Source organism: Canis lupus, chromosome 31 (genome assembly GCF_003254725.2).
Source record: "Canis lupus dingo isolate Sandy chromosome 31, ASM325472v2, whole genome shotgun sequence".
Classification (NCBI taxonomy): domain Eukaryota; kingdom Metazoa; phylum Chordata; class Mammalia; order Carnivora; family Canidae; genus Canis; species Canis lupus.
The window spans coordinates 33,230,898-33,251,526 of NC_064273.1; the positions used below are offsets into that span (position 1 = coordinate 33,230,898).

At 42.2% G+C, this 20,629-nt stretch overlaps 1 protein-coding gene across 1 annotated transcript in view; it reads right to left on the reverse strand.

Moving 5' to 3' along the window:
• ERG (ETS transcription factor ERG) overlaps positions 1 to 20,629 on the reverse strand; it is a 186,149-nt gene that overhangs the window by 158,224 nt on the left and 7,296 nt on the right. The window contains exon 3 of the mRNA XM_025449910.3: positions 17,298 to 17,385. Coding sequence (XP_025305695.1) covers positions 17,298 to 17,336 — 39 coding nt within the window. The 5' untranslated portion in view covers positions 17,337 to 17,385. The remainder of the gene's footprint in view (positions 1 to 17,297; positions 17,386 to 20,629) is intronic.

Below are 20,629 nucleotides of genomic sequence, written 5' to 3' on the forward strand. Positions count from 1 at the left end.
GCACATGGATTCAACTACCCAAAGCTACAGGTGCTCATGAAGACAAAGTTCTAAAATCTCTGTTTTCTGGCACCAGTGATATCATGTATTACATTCCTTGAAGTACCAAGAAAAGTGTTAAATCACCCCCCAATAACTACGAAAAAATGAGAAATTTGGAACTTTCTCTATTTTTAGTTGTTAACATATGCATTTCTGAAAACTTTCTTTAAAGCCAAAAGAAATATTTCCATATTGAATTTCAATAGTGCAATATGCTGTTTTAGAATAAAATTTTAAAATCTGGTACATAAAGATCTGTAAAATTATATAATCTCTGGTGGGTATCACAGACAGTGCTGCTCCACACTACAAGTTATAAGTGGATTGCCAAGACTTTGTGTCACGTGCCATTAGGAAACATCTCCCAGTCCTCTTAGGGTCTCACTGGAGGTTTTAAAGATCTGTGAGGATCAATGGCCAAAGAGACAGTAGCTTGAGATAAAGCTAGTATTTTTTTAAATGATTAGATGTTGAACAACTTAGAAGTCTTGGGACTTTAACCAAAGAAAACAACACAGTGATCATTTAGATGTAAAGCTCTTAAAAGTGCAGAGTAAACCATAACCACATGAGGAAAACAACATGTGTTGTGGACAGTTCCCCCAGATTCTTCAGAAGACTCTCAGAACGTTCTAAGTATGTCTTTTGAGGTGACTGTCCCATAAAGATGCATACCCCAGCACCACCTCCATATTTAACCTTTCTTCTTTGCCCCTAAAGATACAGAATTAACTGAGAGTGGGAGATATACAGAGTTTTCCCTCATGTGTCAGCAAGCAAACAAAATTTCTAAAAACTTCGTATGATTTGCAACTATTTTATTTAACATATGCTGTTGACAACTGGTATTTTATATTTCATTTTACTATACATTTTTCTTTTAATGGTAGCAGGGTACTAAGTTCCTCATAGGATTTAGAGTTCTGGTGTCAAGACATTCAGCAGAGACCATCATTCTAAAGAGAGGTACCAGACTACTGAAATAGAACATGCCTAGAGAGTTGCCCCAAAGTTGGTCTGCTGAACTCAGCCCGCCACGGATCTCAAGAACCCAGGAGGAGTCAAGACCATGGCTTGACTCATCCAGAGGTAGATGAGTAAGGTGAGAAAGGGGGCACACTCCACATCCTTCTTCCATATGGGGTTTCTCAAGATGAAACAGGTCAGAATCAAAGGAAACAAGAAACCTTAAATTGAATGGAAGATTGAAGCTTAAGAATTAAATGAACTCCTCAATGCCTGGAAACAAAATTGTGCATTAACCATTATAAGGAACATAAGACTATGGATGGCCTGAGATAGCATCTGAGAGTGGAAGAGAATATTTCCTCTAAACAGGTGTGCACCTGGCTGATCAGCTCATTCAAAAAATGGTTACACATATGTATGTTGGCACTCTAATAAATGAGCATGACCATTTGTAAAAATCATATTGGTAACAGTTTTAAATTTCATCCTCTGAGAGAGAATAAATCCTAATCCCCTCTATCTTGGTCTTATCTATTAGGCATTCTATTTTTTAAAAGGCATTCAAAAACTTCTCATCCTAAGGCAAAGATTACTGTAAGTGTGCCTCAAACAAGAAATTGTTTTCCAGCCTCAGCCTCGGTGTCCATCAAAAGATGAATGGATAAAGAAGATGTGGTTTATGTATACAATGGAATATTACTCAGCCATTAGAAACGACAAATACCCACCATTTGCTTCAATGTGGATGGAACTGGAGGGTATTATGCGGAGTGAAGTAAGTCAATCGAGAAGGATAAACAGTGTATGTTCTCATTCATTTGGGGAATATAAATAATAGTGAAAGGGAATATAAGGGAAGGGAGAAGAAATGTGTGGGAAATATCAGAAAGGGAGACAGAACATAAAGACTCCTAACTCTGGGAAACAAACTAGGGGTGGTGGAAAGGGAGGAGGGCGGGGGGTGGGAGTGAATGGGTGACGGGCACTGAGGGGGGCACTTGACGGGATGAGCACTGGGTGTTATTCTGTATGTTGGTAAATTGAACACCAATAAAAAATAAATTTATTAAAAAAAAAAAAGAAATTGTTTTCCACCTCTTTCCAAGTCCTCAAATATGACACAGCAAAAGTGTGGAAATACAAGATAGAACAATGTGTAATGTCACCACAACATTCCTATAAGTCTGGAATAGATCTTCCTTAAGAATTAATTTATTTTCAATGATATGTCAGTAAAAAAAAAAAAAAAAATGGCTTTAGGTGAGCCAAACATAATAAGAGAGGAAGCCTCACAGATATACTTACCACACACAGAGGTAACAAAGATTACAATCCAAGATAAGGGGTAAAGCTAATGATCCCAATGAATAAGACAAACGCACTGAGGTACCTTGAGAAGAAATGAAGTCATGAGGGCAGTATTTGTAAAGAGTTTAACCATCAACACAGAGAAAAGTGAGAAACGTACAATCTTTCCTCAGGACGGAGGGAAATACATAAGGTAATGTTAGTTACTGACTGTATAATCAGAACACAAGGAAAATATCAGAGACCCAGGAAAGAGAAGAGAGATCGAGATTCAGTCCACAAGGCAAACAGAAGAAGCCCAACACTATGAAGGGCCCACAGCAGACTTAAAACTTTACACAGCATTGAAGCCACAGACCCGGCTGATTGAGGGAGATGGGAAGGTGGCCTGGTGAAGAAACATCAGGAGTAGAACAAGGAAATCCATATGAGCATCCTCTTCCAATTGCTTTTTCTGGTCAGAAATTCCCAAATCTGGTATCAAAGCAGGAGGGCTGCAGCAGGAGCATGTCGGGTCCCATTTTCTGCAAGTGCCCATGAGGTATACCACTCAGCTCTCCCTTCAAAGAAGAATCCAGCATCCAATTGAACAGCCCTCAGCTGTTGTCAGCTCAGACTCGCCCCATCACAGACAGCCCCAAGCCAGTAAGTGAACACAATGGGAGGCGAGAGCCTGGCCATTTCTGCCCAATGCAGGACCCCTCCAAGGGCAATCTCTGCTCCAGGGCTCCCTGCTGGGTTGGTCAAACTGTCCAATCTGTATCTGGTCTGAGGCTCTCCTTGCCCAGACCTGCTTCATCATCATTTTATCATTCACAGGCACACCCCTGCCTCATCCCCTCTAATAAACTTCTTGCATTCCTAATTCTGTCTCAACATCTGCTTCCCAGTAAATCCAACTAACACAATGCTCCTAAAACTGATAATGGGGGAAGTGACTTTCTATGCCCCAAAATGAAGACCAACTTTCTGGAAAATAAAACTTCCTATAATTACAGTTATCCATGATGTTATTTGACTATTTTTAAAGGCAATGAGTAAGCATCCCACATTTTAATCCGCAGTGAGTGAATTGATGATTGAAACATTACTGTCATTATGACACAAAATAATCATGGTTGTATGTAACATGTTAGCTTTTATATTTTCAGGTAAATCCAAGTAGTTTCACTTGATGCAAAAATAATAGTACTTAATAAATTCTTCAATTGATTGATATCCTGTATTAATTTCAATCAAAAGGTTTTCTAAGACATATGCAGTCTTAATAATGTAAAATGTGTTAAAAAATGTGAAGGCATTATGCTAATTGAAATAAATCAGTCAGAGAAAGATAAATATTGTGTGATCACACTACATGTGAATCTTAAAAAAATCAAACTCAGACACAGAGCAGCATGGCTTTCACCAGAGGCTGGAGGAGGGGACTGGGGATATCCTGATCAAAGGGTACAAACTTCCAGTTATAAAATGAAGAATTCTGGGATGTAATGCACAGCATGGTGACTATAGTCAATAATACTGTATCTTGAAATATCTTTAAATGGTTGAAAGTTGTTGAGAGAGTAGACCTTAAGTGTTCTCACCATTAAAAAAAAAAAAAAAAAAAAGATAATTAGGGGCACCTAAGTGGCTCAGTCAGCATCTTGATTTTGACTCAGATCATGATCTCAGGGTCATGAGACCCTGAGCCAGCTCCATGTTAGGTGTGGAGCCTGCTTAAGATTCTCTCTTCTTCCTCTGCCTGGCTCCCTGCTTGCACTCTCTACTCTCCCTCCCTATCTCTCAAAAAAAAAAAAAAAGATAATTATGTGTGGTGAGGGCCATGTTAACTAACCCTACTCTGGTAATCATTTTGGAACACATCTGTACATGTGTCAAGTCATCATGTTATATACCTTAAAATTACACAATGTTAAGTGTCAGTTCTATATCAATAAGGCTGGACAAGGCAAAAACAAAAAACCTCCTATTATTTTTTCTTATTCATAGCCACATTTCCTTACCGGTATGTGTTACAGCACATGCTTTGGAGGTTGTTGCTATTGTTTTAAATTTCAGTTTTGAAGAATCAATGGGTCTTACATTCAATGGATATATGTGAAATTTCCATTCCAGAAGACTAAGAAGTAAGAGCAGCAGCATACTGTTTAAATTATTCATAAGATAAAAATATCTTTTCTCTTTGGGTCTGTTTTCTTTCCTGACATCTTTGTTCATTGCTAATATTGTCTATTTTATGGGTAATTCTTCCAGGACAACCTCTCCTGACAGCCTAATAGGAAACCCACCCAGCTGGCCTAACCTGCAGGCTCCAGATCTCCTTTGTAATGTGCAATGAAATAGGTAAATTTACATAAATCTTTTTTTTTCCCAAACAATAATAGCAAGTATTTGAATTGAGAGTTTTTTCAAACAACATTAAGTCATGAAAAATGTGACTTGTTTGTGACTGTTACTTTAGGCATACACTTTGGGGATTATGGACGATTAAACTTAAGTATAAAGACATTTTAAATTTGGGGTTTAAAACAAAGGACATAAGAATCACATGGTTAGAGTTTTACATTTTTGTCAGCCTCAAACGTGGTTCAATAATAACACTACCATAAAATTTTATGAGACTAATTTGGAGGTCCATATAAATCGGCGTTATTGTTTATTTTTGGATATTGATACTAGCAGTCTATTAGCAGTTAATGTGTAATGCAAATGAACAGTACTTCCCAGAAAACCCACCAAAAAAATCACTAAAAAATTAAGAGCCATGCTTTAGTTAATTTTTTTCACTTTTTTTAAAGTACATTCTCAAAATTAACGTGTATTCTCAATTAAGCAATACACAGCCAGGATTTTAATTTAATCCTGGAATTTGATCTTTAAAATTAAAAAAATAAACAAAACACACACACACAAAAAAAAACCATCCCTTTCTCTGCTATTTACAGTTCCTGCTTTGGGATAAATCCCAACATCTGGATACCAGAATCAGAGCAGCAAAAATCCATGGAGACACATGTGCAATTTTATGCCTGCAAACACACTACTTTTTAGGGTGAAACAGCTATGGTGCTTCCCCCCTCATTTCTTACTTCACAGAAATCCTGAGGAGTGTTTTCCAAATGTATCTAGAGCAAGAAGTCATATATTATATATCACAACCCCACTATATACACATTCACATATATAACCAAAATGAAAGTTTTCTCAAAGAGCACTTTTGCTTTCTGTATGCAGTGTGCACTGATGGTTTCCACGTTATTCCATTCCATCCCATTTCCTTTCGTTAATCCCAGCCTTGACTCACTTCCACAAATGGGTCGTGACCTGTAATCTGAAAACCAGAGTTTCAGAGTCTTGCCCATAAGAAGGCTGGTCCTGAGGCCAGCCACACTGGCAGCACTCGGCCTGAATTCAGTGCAGAATGTCAAAGCCCACCCTGGTCCCTGGGTGACTTGTAGGCACAGGGAAGCCTGAGAAGCCCCGCTCTAGAATACAAAACTGTGGAATGAACATCCATCACCCGAACTGAATTTAGATCAAGAATGTGCTTCAGAACAACCTTTGGTCAAAGCAGCTCTGTCAGCCCACTGAATTCCAGAGGCAATACATTTTATGACAGAATAAATCAGTGCAAATGAGAATTTATTTTCAACTTCATTAACTGCATCCAGTGGGTTTCCATCACTAGCACAGGGTTCCTAATCTGGGATCCCAGGGACTCTGGGGACAGGTGTGCAGGGCTGCTGAGTCAGCTGCAACAGATCTGGAGCATATGAGGGAAAGAGAGAGGGAAAGAGAGAACATGCTTTTTCTGGGGAGAAAATGTATGACGACATTTAGCAAATTTTTAAAGAGTTCCGTGACTCTAAAAAATTAAGATGAATTATTAAGCTATGAAAAGACCTGGAGAAATATTAAATGCGTATCACTAAGCGAAAGAAGCCAATTTGAAAACACTACATACTGTATAATTCCAACTCTATGACATTCTGAAAACCATAAAACGATGGAAACAGTTGAAAGATCAGTGGTTTCCAGGGGCTGGGGCAGGGATAGGCCACGGCAGGGAACGATGAACAGAGCACGGAGGATTTTTAGGACAGTGAAACTATTTGTATGATACTACAGTATCATATGACATGACACCTACCATTATACATTAATCTAAACCCATAGAATATACAACACAAAGCATGAGCCCTACTATAAACTATGGGCTTTGGGTGGTAATGATGTGTCAATGTAGGTGTCAATTGTTAACAAGTGCACTACTCTGGTGCAGGAGTTGATAATGAAAAGGCTGAGGGTAAGGAGTGGGCAGGGGGCAGAGGGGAGATCTGAACTTTCCGCTCAGCTTTGCTGGGAACCTAAAACTCTTCTAAGAATAAATATATATAAAAGTTAGGACACACTGCCCTTGAGAACACATTGTCTCTACTGCACATAGGCAGTGTGGTTACAATCATACCTACAAAGGAGGATAGGGACGTATAAAGAGTAAGTGAATACCAAATAGGGCCATTTGTCCCAGAATAGAACAGGGTCCCTGGATCATTCTCATTTCATTAGAACCACTGCTACTTAATCTGATCAACAGACATATTAAGAAGCTAATAAGCACAAGGTACAATGAGAGACAATAATGACCATCTGATCACTTTAAGTCACGTATAATCTAGCAAGCAGAGAAAACAAGCATTCAGATATCATTATATGGTAAACACCCTCTCCTCTCTACAAATGGCAAGGAGCCAGATGTGCAGATTTGGAGGGTAGAGAGATAAAAGCAAGAGGTCAGAAGAGCATAGGGCAAAAAATTCAGTTCACTGTTGGGTGGGTGCTGGACAGACATGTATAAGCAGGGACATCAGCAGTTTCCAACCATGACCTCTCCCAATTGTTCTGTGCTGCATCCTGATTGGTGTGCTCATGCTCCTTGTCAAATATTTTATTTACCCTTCAGGGTCCCTTCAGGGGGTATTACCAGGAAAAACCTGCTGCAAAGTTATTCTGGGTTCATTCTGACCAGAATGAAGAACCCCAGATGGAAGAACCTGGCTTTGATGCTGAGAGCCAATGCTGCATGTCTTCTGTGAACACTGAATGCCTTTGCTGGTGGTTCTTAAAAGAAAATCGATTTTCTCTTCTTTTTATTAAACAAGTCCTATGGAAAACTGGGAAATACACAAAAGTGAAAATAAGAAAAAAACTCATGGGGTGCCTGGGTGGTTCAGTCAGTTGAGCGTCTGACTCTTGATTTTGGCTCAGGGTCCTTGCATTTAGCTCCATGCTGGATGTGGAGTCTGCTTAAAATTCTCTCTCTCTCTCCCCCTCAGCTCCTTGCCTCCCCACAACCTGCACTCTCTCTCAAAAAGAAAAGAAAACCGGGAACCCTGGGTGGCGCAGCGGTTTGGCGCCTGCCTTTGGCCCAGGGCGCGATCCTGGAGACCCGGGATCGAATCCCACGTCAGGCTCCTGGTGCATGGAGCCTGCTTCTCCCTCTGCCTGTGTCTCTGCCTCTCTCTCTCTCTCTCTCTGTGTGTGACTATCATAAATAAATAAAAATTTAAAAAAAAAAAAAAAAGAAAAGAAAACCAGATAAGAACTTCCTATGTTTTTAAGTTAAGGGAAAGATAGTAAAGAAAAATATAAGTAATGTGAACAAATAAAAATATTTATCTTGTAGGTATAATCATAAAAACTAAAAATCCTAATAGACATAAAACAATCTGTATGACAAATATGACATAGCTCAGGGTTAATCTCATGAAAATGTAATCTATACAAGTTGTTGAGAAAGGTACTAAACCTTCTAAACCCTGTGAGAAGAGCAGCTGGCAAGAATCTTCTGCAGGTTTCTTCCTTTTTATGTTTGCACCACTCCAAGGGGACTTTTGTCCCCTCCAGGCAAGTCACTGCTACCATAGCTACCATGACTTCCGAGCTGTCAAAGCTGATGGTCCTCACCTTTACCTTCTACCCACTGGCTGCTCCTCTCAGCCCTGCAATGGGTTCCTCCTCCTCTTCCCAACCTCTGCATGTCGGAGGGACTCAAAGCCAATCCCTAAGACTCTTCTGTATCTGGGTCCCTAGGTGACTTTGTCTGGTGGCCCAAACTCATATACAAGCTTCTGACTCAATCAAATTGGGTCACCCATTTTGCTTAAAACCTTCCCACTGATCCCAGCCCCCACATGCAAGACAAGATTTAAGAATCTTTCCCCTTGCAGTGTGCCTGGGTGGCTCAACAGTTGAGCAGCTGTCTTTGGCTCAGGGCATGATCCTGGGGTCCTAAGATGGAATGTCACATTGGGCTCCATGTGAGGAGCCTGCTTCTCCCTCTGCCTATGCTTCTGCCTCTCTCTGTGTATTGCTCATGAATAAATAAAATCTTAATAATAAAAAAAGAATCTTTCCCCTTGCATATCAGAACTCATCTATATGGCCTCACCACTGCCTCCCCAAGCTCATAGCCCACAGCTCTACTCTCACTCCTTGGTCAGCCCCCAGTCTCCTTGGTATTCCTTCAATACGCCAAGCAAGCTCCTTCCTAATGGCCTTTGCACACATTGTTCTCATTCTCCAGGATGCACTTCCCCCAGATGATGATGTGGCTCATGCTCTCACCTCTTCAGCTGTTTGAATTTCAGCTCCTCCAATGATCTTCCCTCACCTCCTGTATAAAATGGCATCTCTCCCTCCATTACTCTCTTGATTACCTCTTGCTTACCTTACATTTTGTTCTGGAGAATATCAACCAGCATTGATGTGTGTAAGTTGTAATATTGTAATGTTACGTGTATACAAACATATCCTATCTCAACCCCTAGAACGTAAGCTTCATGGAAGCAGGATCTTATCTGTTTGGTTCATGCCCTGCTCTCAGCAATGTTGAATGATTTCACTGAAATGGTAAAAAAAAAATGACCATTTATAACTTGCTGATAAATGTATGAGATGATCACATGCACAAATTTCCAAATGAAATAACATTTGTAAAACTCCACTTTCCACCAGTCAAATCAGCAAGGTTAAAAAACACAGCACAGTGTGATCAAATACTTGTTGGAGAAGTATAGAGAAAGGCACAATCAGGTGGGGAGATTGGTATAAAAGCCTTAAAAGTAATCATGCCCCTTGAATTTATCATGGTTTCTGATGAGAAAAGTGTGAAGGAGGTAGGCTTCCAGGAGGATTAATCTGGCAGCACGGGGGAAGAAGGTAAAGCCAGGTGGGAAGAGAACAGCAGGCAGAGCAGTTAGGGATTCCAGCGACAGAACAGGAGGGAGACAGTGCAGACTTGTCCTAGTGCCACACAGAGTAGGGGCTATAAGGTAGACACAAAGTGAGACATGAAAGAGAAAAGTTAAAAATATATCTTAAATTTTAAGCCTCAATCCCTGGGAGAAGTGGCCACCATGAAAAAAAGGGGAAGAGAATTAAATTAACAAAAGTGCTTACATGATGATGACAAGAGTAACAACTGCTATTTACTAGACACCGTTCTAAGGCCTTCCCATGAATCACCTCACCTCATCCTCCTAAAAGCCTAGGAAGTGATGCCACTGTCCTCACTTCATGGATGGAGACCCGGTGCTCACAGAGGCTCAGCAGCTTGCCCAAGGTCAATGAGCAAAGGTTCTGCCTGAGATCATAAAGTCTGGCTTCAGAGCCCGCCTGCTCACTCCTCTATAACTGCCCCAGAAGTGCTCTAGAACAACTGTGTACAACTTCTACTCATTCTCCTGGGATGTGATCTGAATCTCCTCCAACCCTGCTGTACCTCCTGATAAAGCTGGTGCCCTCCCTGCACGTTAGCATCTCTGAATCTCAGCGAGGAGTCACCAGTTTGGGGGATACTGTTCCACATGCCCAGGGGAAGCATGCCATTTGAACCCCCTGTGAGCATCCTGAGTTCAGCACCTAGGGGCACAGGAAGCCAGTGAGGAGACAGAGAGTACAGCCCAGCCCCAGCAAACCCCACATAAGGTATCAGCAGGCGGGCCCAGCGGATATTAGAAGTCTCCATGTTTTGCCATATCAAATGCCTGAGTATCTTTAAACATTATTTTCTGATTTTAAAAATATGACACATTCATTGCAGAAATTCAGGCAGATCTGCTCTTCTATGTTTAATTAAGTGCCACCATTCTGCAGAAAGAGAAGTGTGGTGATAAACGGCCACTAAGTCGTCAGGCTTGTCGGGATGTGTGAACCCCGCTGGAATCTGATCAAAGCTGATTTAGTGAGAAAAAAACAGGCAGCTTATCAAAGGCTTCCCTCATTTCCACAGTACAGACTCTGGGGGAGAACTAGGTTTCTGCCGAGTAGGTCTTCAAAAAGATACACCTTCTATCTTCCTGTGAAGTAGTTGCTGTAAAATCAGGTTTGCAAATATGTGGGAAATGTTTACAACTCAATGGGGCTTTTGACACCCAGCTGGGGGGTAGGTAGTGAGCTCCACACTTCTCCCCAGGGAGGGGCTACATCACCACAAGCTGGAGAAGTCCCCCCATCCCTCACTGGGGATACAGGCTAGGGCAGGCATCTCTTGCACCTGCTCCATCCTACTCACATGCTGGATTCTCTGGCTTCCCAGTGACCACACACTTAACGCTGGCTACCTCCTGAAACTCTTCTAGAACCTTCTGTGACACACAAACAGAGCTTCTGTGTAGCATCTTTTATAGTCAGAAACATTTAGGGCCACTTCCAGAGAGGCAGCCACAGAATCAGTGGGAAAGAACTCAGTTCAGCAGTTTACTTTTTGGCAAGTACTGACCTTATGTCTGTCCAATTCTCTCCTAAATATTCTCTCTTTTTCCTTCGTCCCTTCTACTGCTATTATGAAAGAATATGCTAACATAGAACATTATATATTAATAGCATAACAATAAGTTATATAACTGCCACTTCTAATAACATATTGTTTTATGAATAATATTAATATATTAGCATACTAATATATTACTGTCATATATAACTAACAATGTTTTATTAATTTAACAATACGTTCCATAATTACTATGATATACAAATGTAACAAAATATAATATATAACATTATATATTAATATTTTATAACTAATGTGGTTTAATAACATAATACATTAATGAAGATATGTAAAGTAATAGTGCTGAACATGCTCCAGCCACTGCTCTGAATGCCTTAGACACATTAACAGTTACTAATTTAATCCTCATGATTCTATGAGGCATGTACACTATTTAGCTCCATTTTACAGCCGAGGGAACTGAAGCAATCGCTAAGTGAAGCCAAGAGTCCAACCCAGACTATCTGACCCAAAAACACTTAATTAGCAAAAAATATAGAGGCTGAAAGGAAAAGGAGAAGAGGAAAAATCACAATTAAAAATAAATCCTGCATAAGCCGATTTTTCAGTCCTTCTCACATAGAAGCAACAGGAAACCTGGACAGAGACCGTGTTTACTCCATTGTCCACCCTCTGGGACTGATCTTTACATGAAATCTCGGGGGGCAGGATCTACACTAGCTAGAAGGGGACACAGAAGCGAACCTGCCCCCCACCCCCCAGAGGACAGAGGGTCAGTGTGTTAGTGCAGTGATAGACTCCAGGCATTTTTAAGCGTGGTGGCACCCGAGCTGCCCCTCTGATCCATTAGCCACACAGAGCATGCTCAAAACACCTGCGTGCTTCTGCTACAATAAATAGTAAAGTGGAATGCCCAGGGGGCCCCGAGGCCACCAGGTGGTCCGCGGGCAGAAACACTGGGATGGGTGAGCACAGGTGGTGTGAGCGGGACAAGGCAGGACAGGTGAGGGTGACGGCTGAGCTGGGGGTAGCAGGTGAGGCAGCTTCCCTTAGACACCTGCCCAGCCCCCTACCCCTGCCCCAGTTCCTTTCTCAGCTGCATGCAGTGCCACGTCCCAGGTGTTTGGGAACATGTGACCTGCACCCGGGGTGGCAGGTACTGTGTCTTTGTGGTCTCCTATCCCCCTCCACTCCCAAGCCCATTGTGGGCACACAGAAGGCTCTGATAAATGTGGTGAGCCACTCTCAGAGCTAAAGACAGAGGACTCACTCCACACTCAACTCAGAAATGCCTAGAGCTTCCAGAAGCTCATGCTCAGGCTCAGTGCAGACTTGGCTCTCACCCAGGTCCGCGGCCGGGATGTCCCTTGATCAGCACAGGCCCCCGCCTTCCATTCTAGACCAGCACTGGGCCAAGTGATCTCTAATGGTAACAATTTGTGAGAGTGCACAGTGGTTCACAATTAGAAAGTATCTCCTCCCCAGGCATGATTTCATCTTGAGCTTCCCACCTCCATCTTCCTTTCCCCTTCTGTTAGCATCCTAACTTTTTTCAATGAATGTCACTCTCACACAAACAGGATAGGTAATAATTTGTGCTTTTTAAAGAACAGGAAAGGGGATCCCTGGGTGGCGCAGCGGTTTAGCGCCTGCCTTTGGCCCAGGGCGCGATCCTGGAGACCCGGGATCGAATCCCACATCGGGCTCCTGGTGCATGGAGCCTGCTTCTCCCTCTGCCTGTGTCTCTGCGTCTCTCTCTCTCTCTCTCTCTCTGTGACTATCATAAATAAGTAAAATTAAAAAAAAAAAAAGAACAGGAAGCAAATACCCTTGTACACGCTCACAACAGGCAACACCAGGACTTCAGAAGCCCCTTCCTGAAGCTCTCCCCTCCTCGACAAGGTAACTCCTCTCAAGTGTGTACTCAACATGGCTTTTTTCCTTTTTGACACGTATATGTTTCTCTGAAAACACAATGTCTTTTAGTTCTGCCACTTTTGATCTTTATATGTAGAATCATGTGGTATGTATTCTCCTGTGACCTGGGGTTTCACCCAACCTTGAGAATTATCCAGATTAATACACAGACACAGGCAGACACTTGTTGATTTTCACTGCTGTACAATATCCCGTTACAGGACTAGAATGCCATTTATTTATCCATTCTCCTGGTGGGCATCTGGGCTGTTCAGTTTTGCTCACATACATCTCCGGGTGTCCAAATGCATCAGGATATATGCCTAGGGTGAAACTGCTGGTGCACAGGGTGGGTGCATTGTTAGCTTCACAAGGTGACACCCAACTGATACCAAAGTGGCTGTGTTGGTTTACACTCCCACCAATGTGAAGGGGACGACCCCGTGTGCCATAGCCAAACCTTTATGCTATAAACCTGTTTTATCTGTGTATTACTATATTTTTCCTTATCCCTTAGCCACTTCTCAAAGCAACTAGCCAACATGTCCCACATATGCACAAATCTACTCTGATGTAGTCACGACGTTTTATTTAAGTACGTGCATATACACGAAAAATATATGATGCTCTTTGACAAGTGTGTACGTGTTTTCATGTATGTGAAAAGCACTGTGCCACAGAGGGCACTGTTTTAGATTTTTTTACATTTGACTCAATATTTTGTAAGATATACCCATTGTTGCTCCATGTGTATTAGAGACACTCTAATACCGTATCTTTAAGATAGATGTTGCCCTCATTTTATAAACACCACAGGAATAGCTGGTGATAGTTCAGCACTCAATGAGGTTTTGGTGTGTTGCACGTAATAACTCACTGAATCCTCACACTGACCCCAAAAAGTAGATGCCTGCATCTCAGACAAGAGGAAAACCAGGCACTGAAATTAAGGAACCTGTTCAATGTTCGTAAACGATGAAGCAGGATTTGAAACAAGTCAAAGATGCCAGAACCCTCACTCTGATCCACAGCATGAACCTAGCTAGGAGGGAGGATTCCCAACAGTTTTGTATCTAGCATCTCCAGATTACACAGCTGGTGAACCAGTGAGTGAAACTGATATTCACGCTGCCTCGCCTTCATCCTGTCCTCACCTGGTCAGTTCCAAGAGGGACAGCCTTCTATGAGACTAGCTGGTGAATGGTAGAGGGCTGCAACTGAAAAACGTGCCAATCAGGTGCCTCTTTAAAGCTGTAAACTTAACTAATGCGTTAATCCTCTTCATCAAACGTTAGTACATGAAAATATTAAGAAGATGGAACTCTTGAGAGGAAATGCAATAATGTAAATTGGAAATTCCTTTACCAGAATGAGAATTAATGACCAAAATCTTGAATCCTTATGAGATAAATCCGCAACTCCTTTCCCCTGCTTGGGATGATAGCAGGAGTCCATCTTTGGCAACGGTGGATTCTAACCCTCTGCAGAGCAGAAGCATACCCCCCACACACCGAGCATGCTAAGATCACGCTTATGTGACATGTGAAGCATAGTTTCTATTCTAAGAAAGGACGCAGAAAGGCCAACAAAGAAAGACAAGTTAAAATGTGCTGAGTGGCTTGGTATTATCACCAAGAGAAGGAGCTAAAATTTTTTTAAAGTCCTGCTCATTTTCTTTGTAAATGAATTGCCACAACTGTTACACTATTTAAATCAAGAATGTTTTATATTTCACAGTTACTTACCATCCCTCCCTTTTACTATTATTATTTCTAGCTCCTTAAACATATAAAAGGGTAAAAGTAATTTGTTCTGGCAGACAAGAACTATAGTAAATCATGCAGAATAAATTTCTTAAATACGAAAGGAACACTGCTTCCCTCCAGATCAGCCTATGGACACTCGTGTGAAGGACACATAAAAAAGCCTGTCTCCCTACACACACCTGCCACGTGAAGTCACTTCTGTGGAGAATTCAGGTCTTTTTCAGATGAAAAAAAAAAAAAATGTTCAATAGCAAAGTGCCAACGACAAAGTCTTCCACTATTTACATTAACACATCAAGTAGAACCATCCATATGCCATTTATAAGAACTCTCCCTCCCAGAAATAAAAGCTGCACTAGTCCTGAACCAGAAACTTCTCAGCACATAAAATTTTACTGAATAAATTTCCCAAATCAGGTATCTTAAGGAAACAGTGGATGACCATCTATTTTTTCTGACTTTGTTGTCAAGGACACCAATTTGATTTACAAAAACAAACAAAAAACAAAAAGGAAGTCAAAGACTAATTATCCAAATTCCAAGAGGTGGAATTTGATAGATTTACAAAGGAAACAAACATCTTTAATATCTTTCTCTCCAACTCAGAGCCAACATCAGCTGTTGCACCTCCAAATTGCCAGTTCATCTTCAAAATACACAGAGGCAAGGTGAGTTGAAATTTATTTTTAAAAAACTTTCTAGGCTACCATTTCTCTTTGTCCTTCACTAAAAGTTATGGTAACCAATACAATGATAATAAGATAAATCAGAGCTGAAAATACGGCTCACTCCTGAGGTCAAATATGAACATTTCCACTAACCACATTTTCAGAGATCATGTTTCTCAAGTTTATTGAAGACTGTTGGCCCTTGATGAATTAACTTTTAAGAATCTGTCATAATTTCTTGCTGACTTCATCTTTTCCTTCTGATTGGCTAGGAATAAAATGGCAGTTAAAAAAGAATTTCAGTTGTTGACTTCCATACCCTGAAGTATAGAAAATACTTCTTGTATCCCCTTCTCTGTGAGCTTTTATTTGCATCCTGCAGCTTTGATTGTCAACAAAGACTAAAAAGAAAAAAGTCATCCCCACCCTCCTCCCTGAGTAGCATGGATACACTTGCCAGCTATGCTCCAGGGAGAGAAACCTTATCACGGCCACAAATTCCCATTTGAATTTTGTAGACATAACTGTTATACCCCAATGAAACACCACAGAGAAATCACATTACAGTGTCCCCCACAAAGATCTGCTTCTCCCCATCTCTGAATGAAATCCAGAACCCTTAACACTCCTTGGGCAGCTCCTCCTTTTGGCACTTTGGGAGCACCCACAAAGTTTAATGCACTGAACGCGTTACCTCTAAATTCATTTTGGAATGTGTACAAATGTGAATGAGACATGGTACATAATGCTCCCAAATGTACTGCTTTTACAATGTGCATGTGTGCGTGTGTGTGTGTGTGTGTGTGTGTGTGTGATGTGGGAGGGCATTTTATATTTTAGCCAAAAAATATAATTTTTGAAAAATTATATTTATTTAGCCGTTCAATTACAAGCCACTTTGCATGTTCAATAAATGTTTTAGGCAAAGTATATAGATTAGTAAAACCTACTGGGCCACTTAGGGAAAATGAACTTATATGGGGAACATGAAGAACTGGCAAGGTGGTGAATGATTTGGGCCAGTGTAGACAGCTGAACTAACTACGACAGGTGTAGACAGCCTATCTGGGTAATGTAGCTCAAGTCCCAGTATTTCCTGAAACTTTTATTTGGGTTAAGTTACTAAAACCATCACTTCACTTCCTCCTGCGGCTATACCCACGTGTACTACAGTGTTGGCACAAACAGCTGGCTTCCTCTCAGGGACTTTGAGTGGCTCAAGTCTCACTTCCTCGTTGCCCACCTCCAGAGGAAGTGCCACAGGAGAGCAGCTGGAACAGGTGTGACCTGACAGCTGCTGACGTGCAGGCATGCCCAGGTAAAACCACCTCTGAGCATGGGAAGTGTGAGTGCTCAGCCTCCAGGGCCTTCCCAGGGAACTCCAAGCAAGTGTAAACAGGGTGAAATTAAAACAGAAGTCCGAAGAATCTGGATGTGGCTTATCCATTAATTCAGAGGTCAGCGATCCTCTACAAAAGGCCAGACCATAGAGATTTTCAGCTTTGTGGACGACACGGTGTTTGTCACCACCACTCAACTCTGCCATCAGAGCACAAAAACAGCCACAGACGGTATGGAAATGAAGGGAGTGTGGCTGTGTCCCAGTAAAACCTTCTTTATGGACAATGAAATATAAATCTCATGTAATTTACACATGTTATGAAATATTATTCTTTGATTTTTTTCAACCACTGAATATTGTGAAAAGCATTTTCTTAGCTCATGGCTGAGGCTGGCTGCCCCCTGCATTCACTGAGACGTGGGTAGGCATCCACAAACATCCAGCCAAGAAGGAAGCCCATGCAGCTTCCCAGCCAAGGTGAGACCTACCTTGATATGAGCTGCTGGGTCTGGGACAGTCTGAACCATGTCCTTCAGCAGGTCAGCTCACTCACCATCCACTCAGAACCAGAGACAGCTGGGAGACAAAAAGGGGCAATCAACAATCACATTTCTAGGTTTTGTTTTCCATTAGGACCCCAAGGCAACACACCAAGAGGAAAAGAATCATAGCTTTACACTGAATGTCTTTGCCCGCAAGCATCTTTTGGGCATGCAAATGAAAGAACTAGAAAGAAGATCCACTTGGGTTCTGTTGGGAATGTCACTTACTTTAAGTCCCCATCAGACACCGGTCTGACAAGCCTAAGCAAACCCACATCACAGGCAGCTCACACACATCATTTTACGTGGGCAGCATCTGTGAGTGATCATTTAAAGGAAGAAATAAACAAAAAATGAGACATTTCCTAGTATATTGAGAGAACTGGCTTCTCTCAGTTCCCACCAAAACTACTGCCATCTACACATCTTCTTAAGTTTCACAATTAAGCTCTTAATATAGAGCACAGCCGCCAGTAATCACGTGCCTAGTGTGCAGTCCCTGGACCAAGGGCTCCACAGCATGTTCTCACTTAATCCTGACCACCACTCAAAGTTAGCATCCCCATCACCCAGTCGGAGACCCAGGAGGGCCACTGATTTTTTGGGATTAATAAGCAACAGAGACAGGATTCAAGTCAGATTGGCCTGACTCCAAGGCCAATAAGAAATTTCAGTTTGACATGATGAACAGGTTTCACCCTATTTGGATGATATGTGAATTCATTTTAAAAATTAATTTAAACAAATTAAATTTTGAGGTGTCCATACTCTAGGGATCAATACTTCATCCAATGTATTGCTTTACTCATATTATAAACCAATGAGTTCTGGCTACTGTCCGTCTGCCCCTCCCTATCCCCAGAGCCACTCTCCACAGCCTCCTTCTCTGTCCCATGCCCCCCAGGCTGACCCCCATAGGCTGCCTTGGCAGGGATCCCTAGCTTCTGGCCCCCATCATGTTTTGGTCAATGTGACACCATCTGGAGATGAGGGAGCAGGAGGAAAGAGGGCTGGAGTGTCTCTTCCCCACACCTTCCCACCACCCACTCCACACTCCCTCCCTATTTGGCAACCATTCCGGCCATAGCTGGACCCTGCCATGATCTCTCCTGTCCTGGGGATCCTCCCTCAGGGCTCGTAGCTCCAGGAACCATGCCCCACCCAGGCTTTGGTTCTCTGAACATCTTAGCCATACATTGTTTCCTGGCACTGAAAACCCGTCTTTCAATTTATATTTTTAGGTGTCATCGCTATTTGCTCTCAATTGTCATTTTGTTGTTGTCGTCTTCATCTTTGTAAATCAGGCCTATGACTCTTCGCAGTAGTAAAATGCCAAATAAAAATCAACAGTTTAGGGCAGCCCCGGTGGCACAGCGGTTTAGCACCGCCTGCAGCCCAGGGCGTGATCCTGGAGACCCTGGATGAGTCCCACGTCAGACTCTCTGCATGGAGCCTGCTTCTCCCTCTGCCTGTGTCTCTGCATCTCTATGAATAAATAAATAAGATCTTTAAAAATAAATAAATAAAAATCAACAGTTTAAAAAAAACCAACAGCTTATAGGACAATACCCACCAAAGCTGCCTCTCAAGTCTACCATTGACATCATTATTCCAAGGATATGCAAAAGCATTCACTAGAGCCCCAACCACATCTGTGTTCTGCCTTTCTGACCCTTTCAAGGTGCAATCACATCCACTTCCAACAAAGATGGGCTTCTCGTGGGAGGCCTCCACCTCCAGGTCTACATGCTTCTCTTCTGGCCTATCTCCCAAAAGGGTTCCATGAAGCCATCCCAGATCTGGGGAAGTCTGGCTGGACAAGGAGACAACAAACATGGAAATTTAGGCAATACTTTTTAATACAGCCAATTTTGTTGATCTTAGAAAGTAGGCAGTGTTCCTAAACCTAAAGCAAGTCCTTTTTGGGATAATAGTTGCTAAGAAAGCCAAAGGAACAAAGCACAATCTTGAAACTGAAATGGGCAGCTATTTAAGGGGACCCACAGTCCTGGTGTGCTGGTGACAACAGAGGCTGGGAGACGATGGAAGCCTGGTTAAAGCTCTCTTGAAGCTTGCTCCTCTGACCCAGGAACCTTCAACTCCCTCAAGACCATCTCCTCAGGGGAGCAGTAGTTACCCCCAGGAAAACAACACTCTGTTCCCAAGGCCCTTCAGCCTGACAGAGGCCCCTCCTCGAGTCCTCTCAATGAAAGGAAGGCTTCCCATTGCATGACCACATGCTCAGGAGCAGACCATTCTTTCAACATGTTTTGGTACCCCCCTGGGGCAGCTCACCCTACAAAATTCCTCCTTCTCTGCACACACATGCTGCTGCTCATGCCAAGAGCTGAAGCTTGTCCCCTCCCATTGAATCAGCAGAAGGAATATTCTGAGGGTCCTAAGCCCAGGTATTAACAGATTCAGAAGATTCCTCTTCTTGCCTCTGGGAACCCAGTTCCCATACCTCAAGCAGCACAGTCCTGTGGCCAAGGCCCAACGTGGGTGTGCAGGTGACAGCACTTCATGCCAGAGCCATAAGGGAGCCTTCCTGGATGTTCTAGAATGTCATCCTCAGATGACTGCACCCCCTCCTGACATGAGGAAAGCAGAACTAACCAGCTGAGTCCAGGCAGCCCACAGAATCATGAGAAATAATAAATATTGTTTTAAACTACTAGGTTCAGGGATGGTTTATTACACAGCTAGATAACTTGTAAACCCTGGAAATGTTCTAGAACCTAGAAAAGGTAGAGTAGCTTATGGTTCTCTGTCACACCATGGTATACTACAGTTATGTTTCCAATTCCCCTCTCTTCCTTGTGTCTGTGCCTTTTGCCATGTGACTTTGTGGTTCTCTCACTAAAGAAGTCAAATTTGCTTCCCCAATCCTTGTTTTAGAGCTGTCCACGTGACTTCCTTCAGACAACAGAATGCAGCAGCAGGACAGTGTGCTGGTTGCTAGCTAAAGCCTCAAAAGGCATGAATTGTTTCCACTTGCAACCTTCCACCACCATGGGAGCATGCCAGGATACCATGCTGGAGGGTGAGAGGCATGTGGAACACAGTGGAGTCATCCAGTCTTCCCAGTCAAGTCTACTCTAGACAGAAAACCTAACCCCAAGTATGGGAGGGAAACTTCAAGATCAAAACTGACCAGCCAAGTCAACTGGAATGGTCAACCCACAGGCTCATAAGCTAATAAATGGTTCTTGTTTTAAAACACTGAGATTTGAGGTGGTTGTTACATAGCTTTTTTGTAACAGTAAATTGCTAATACA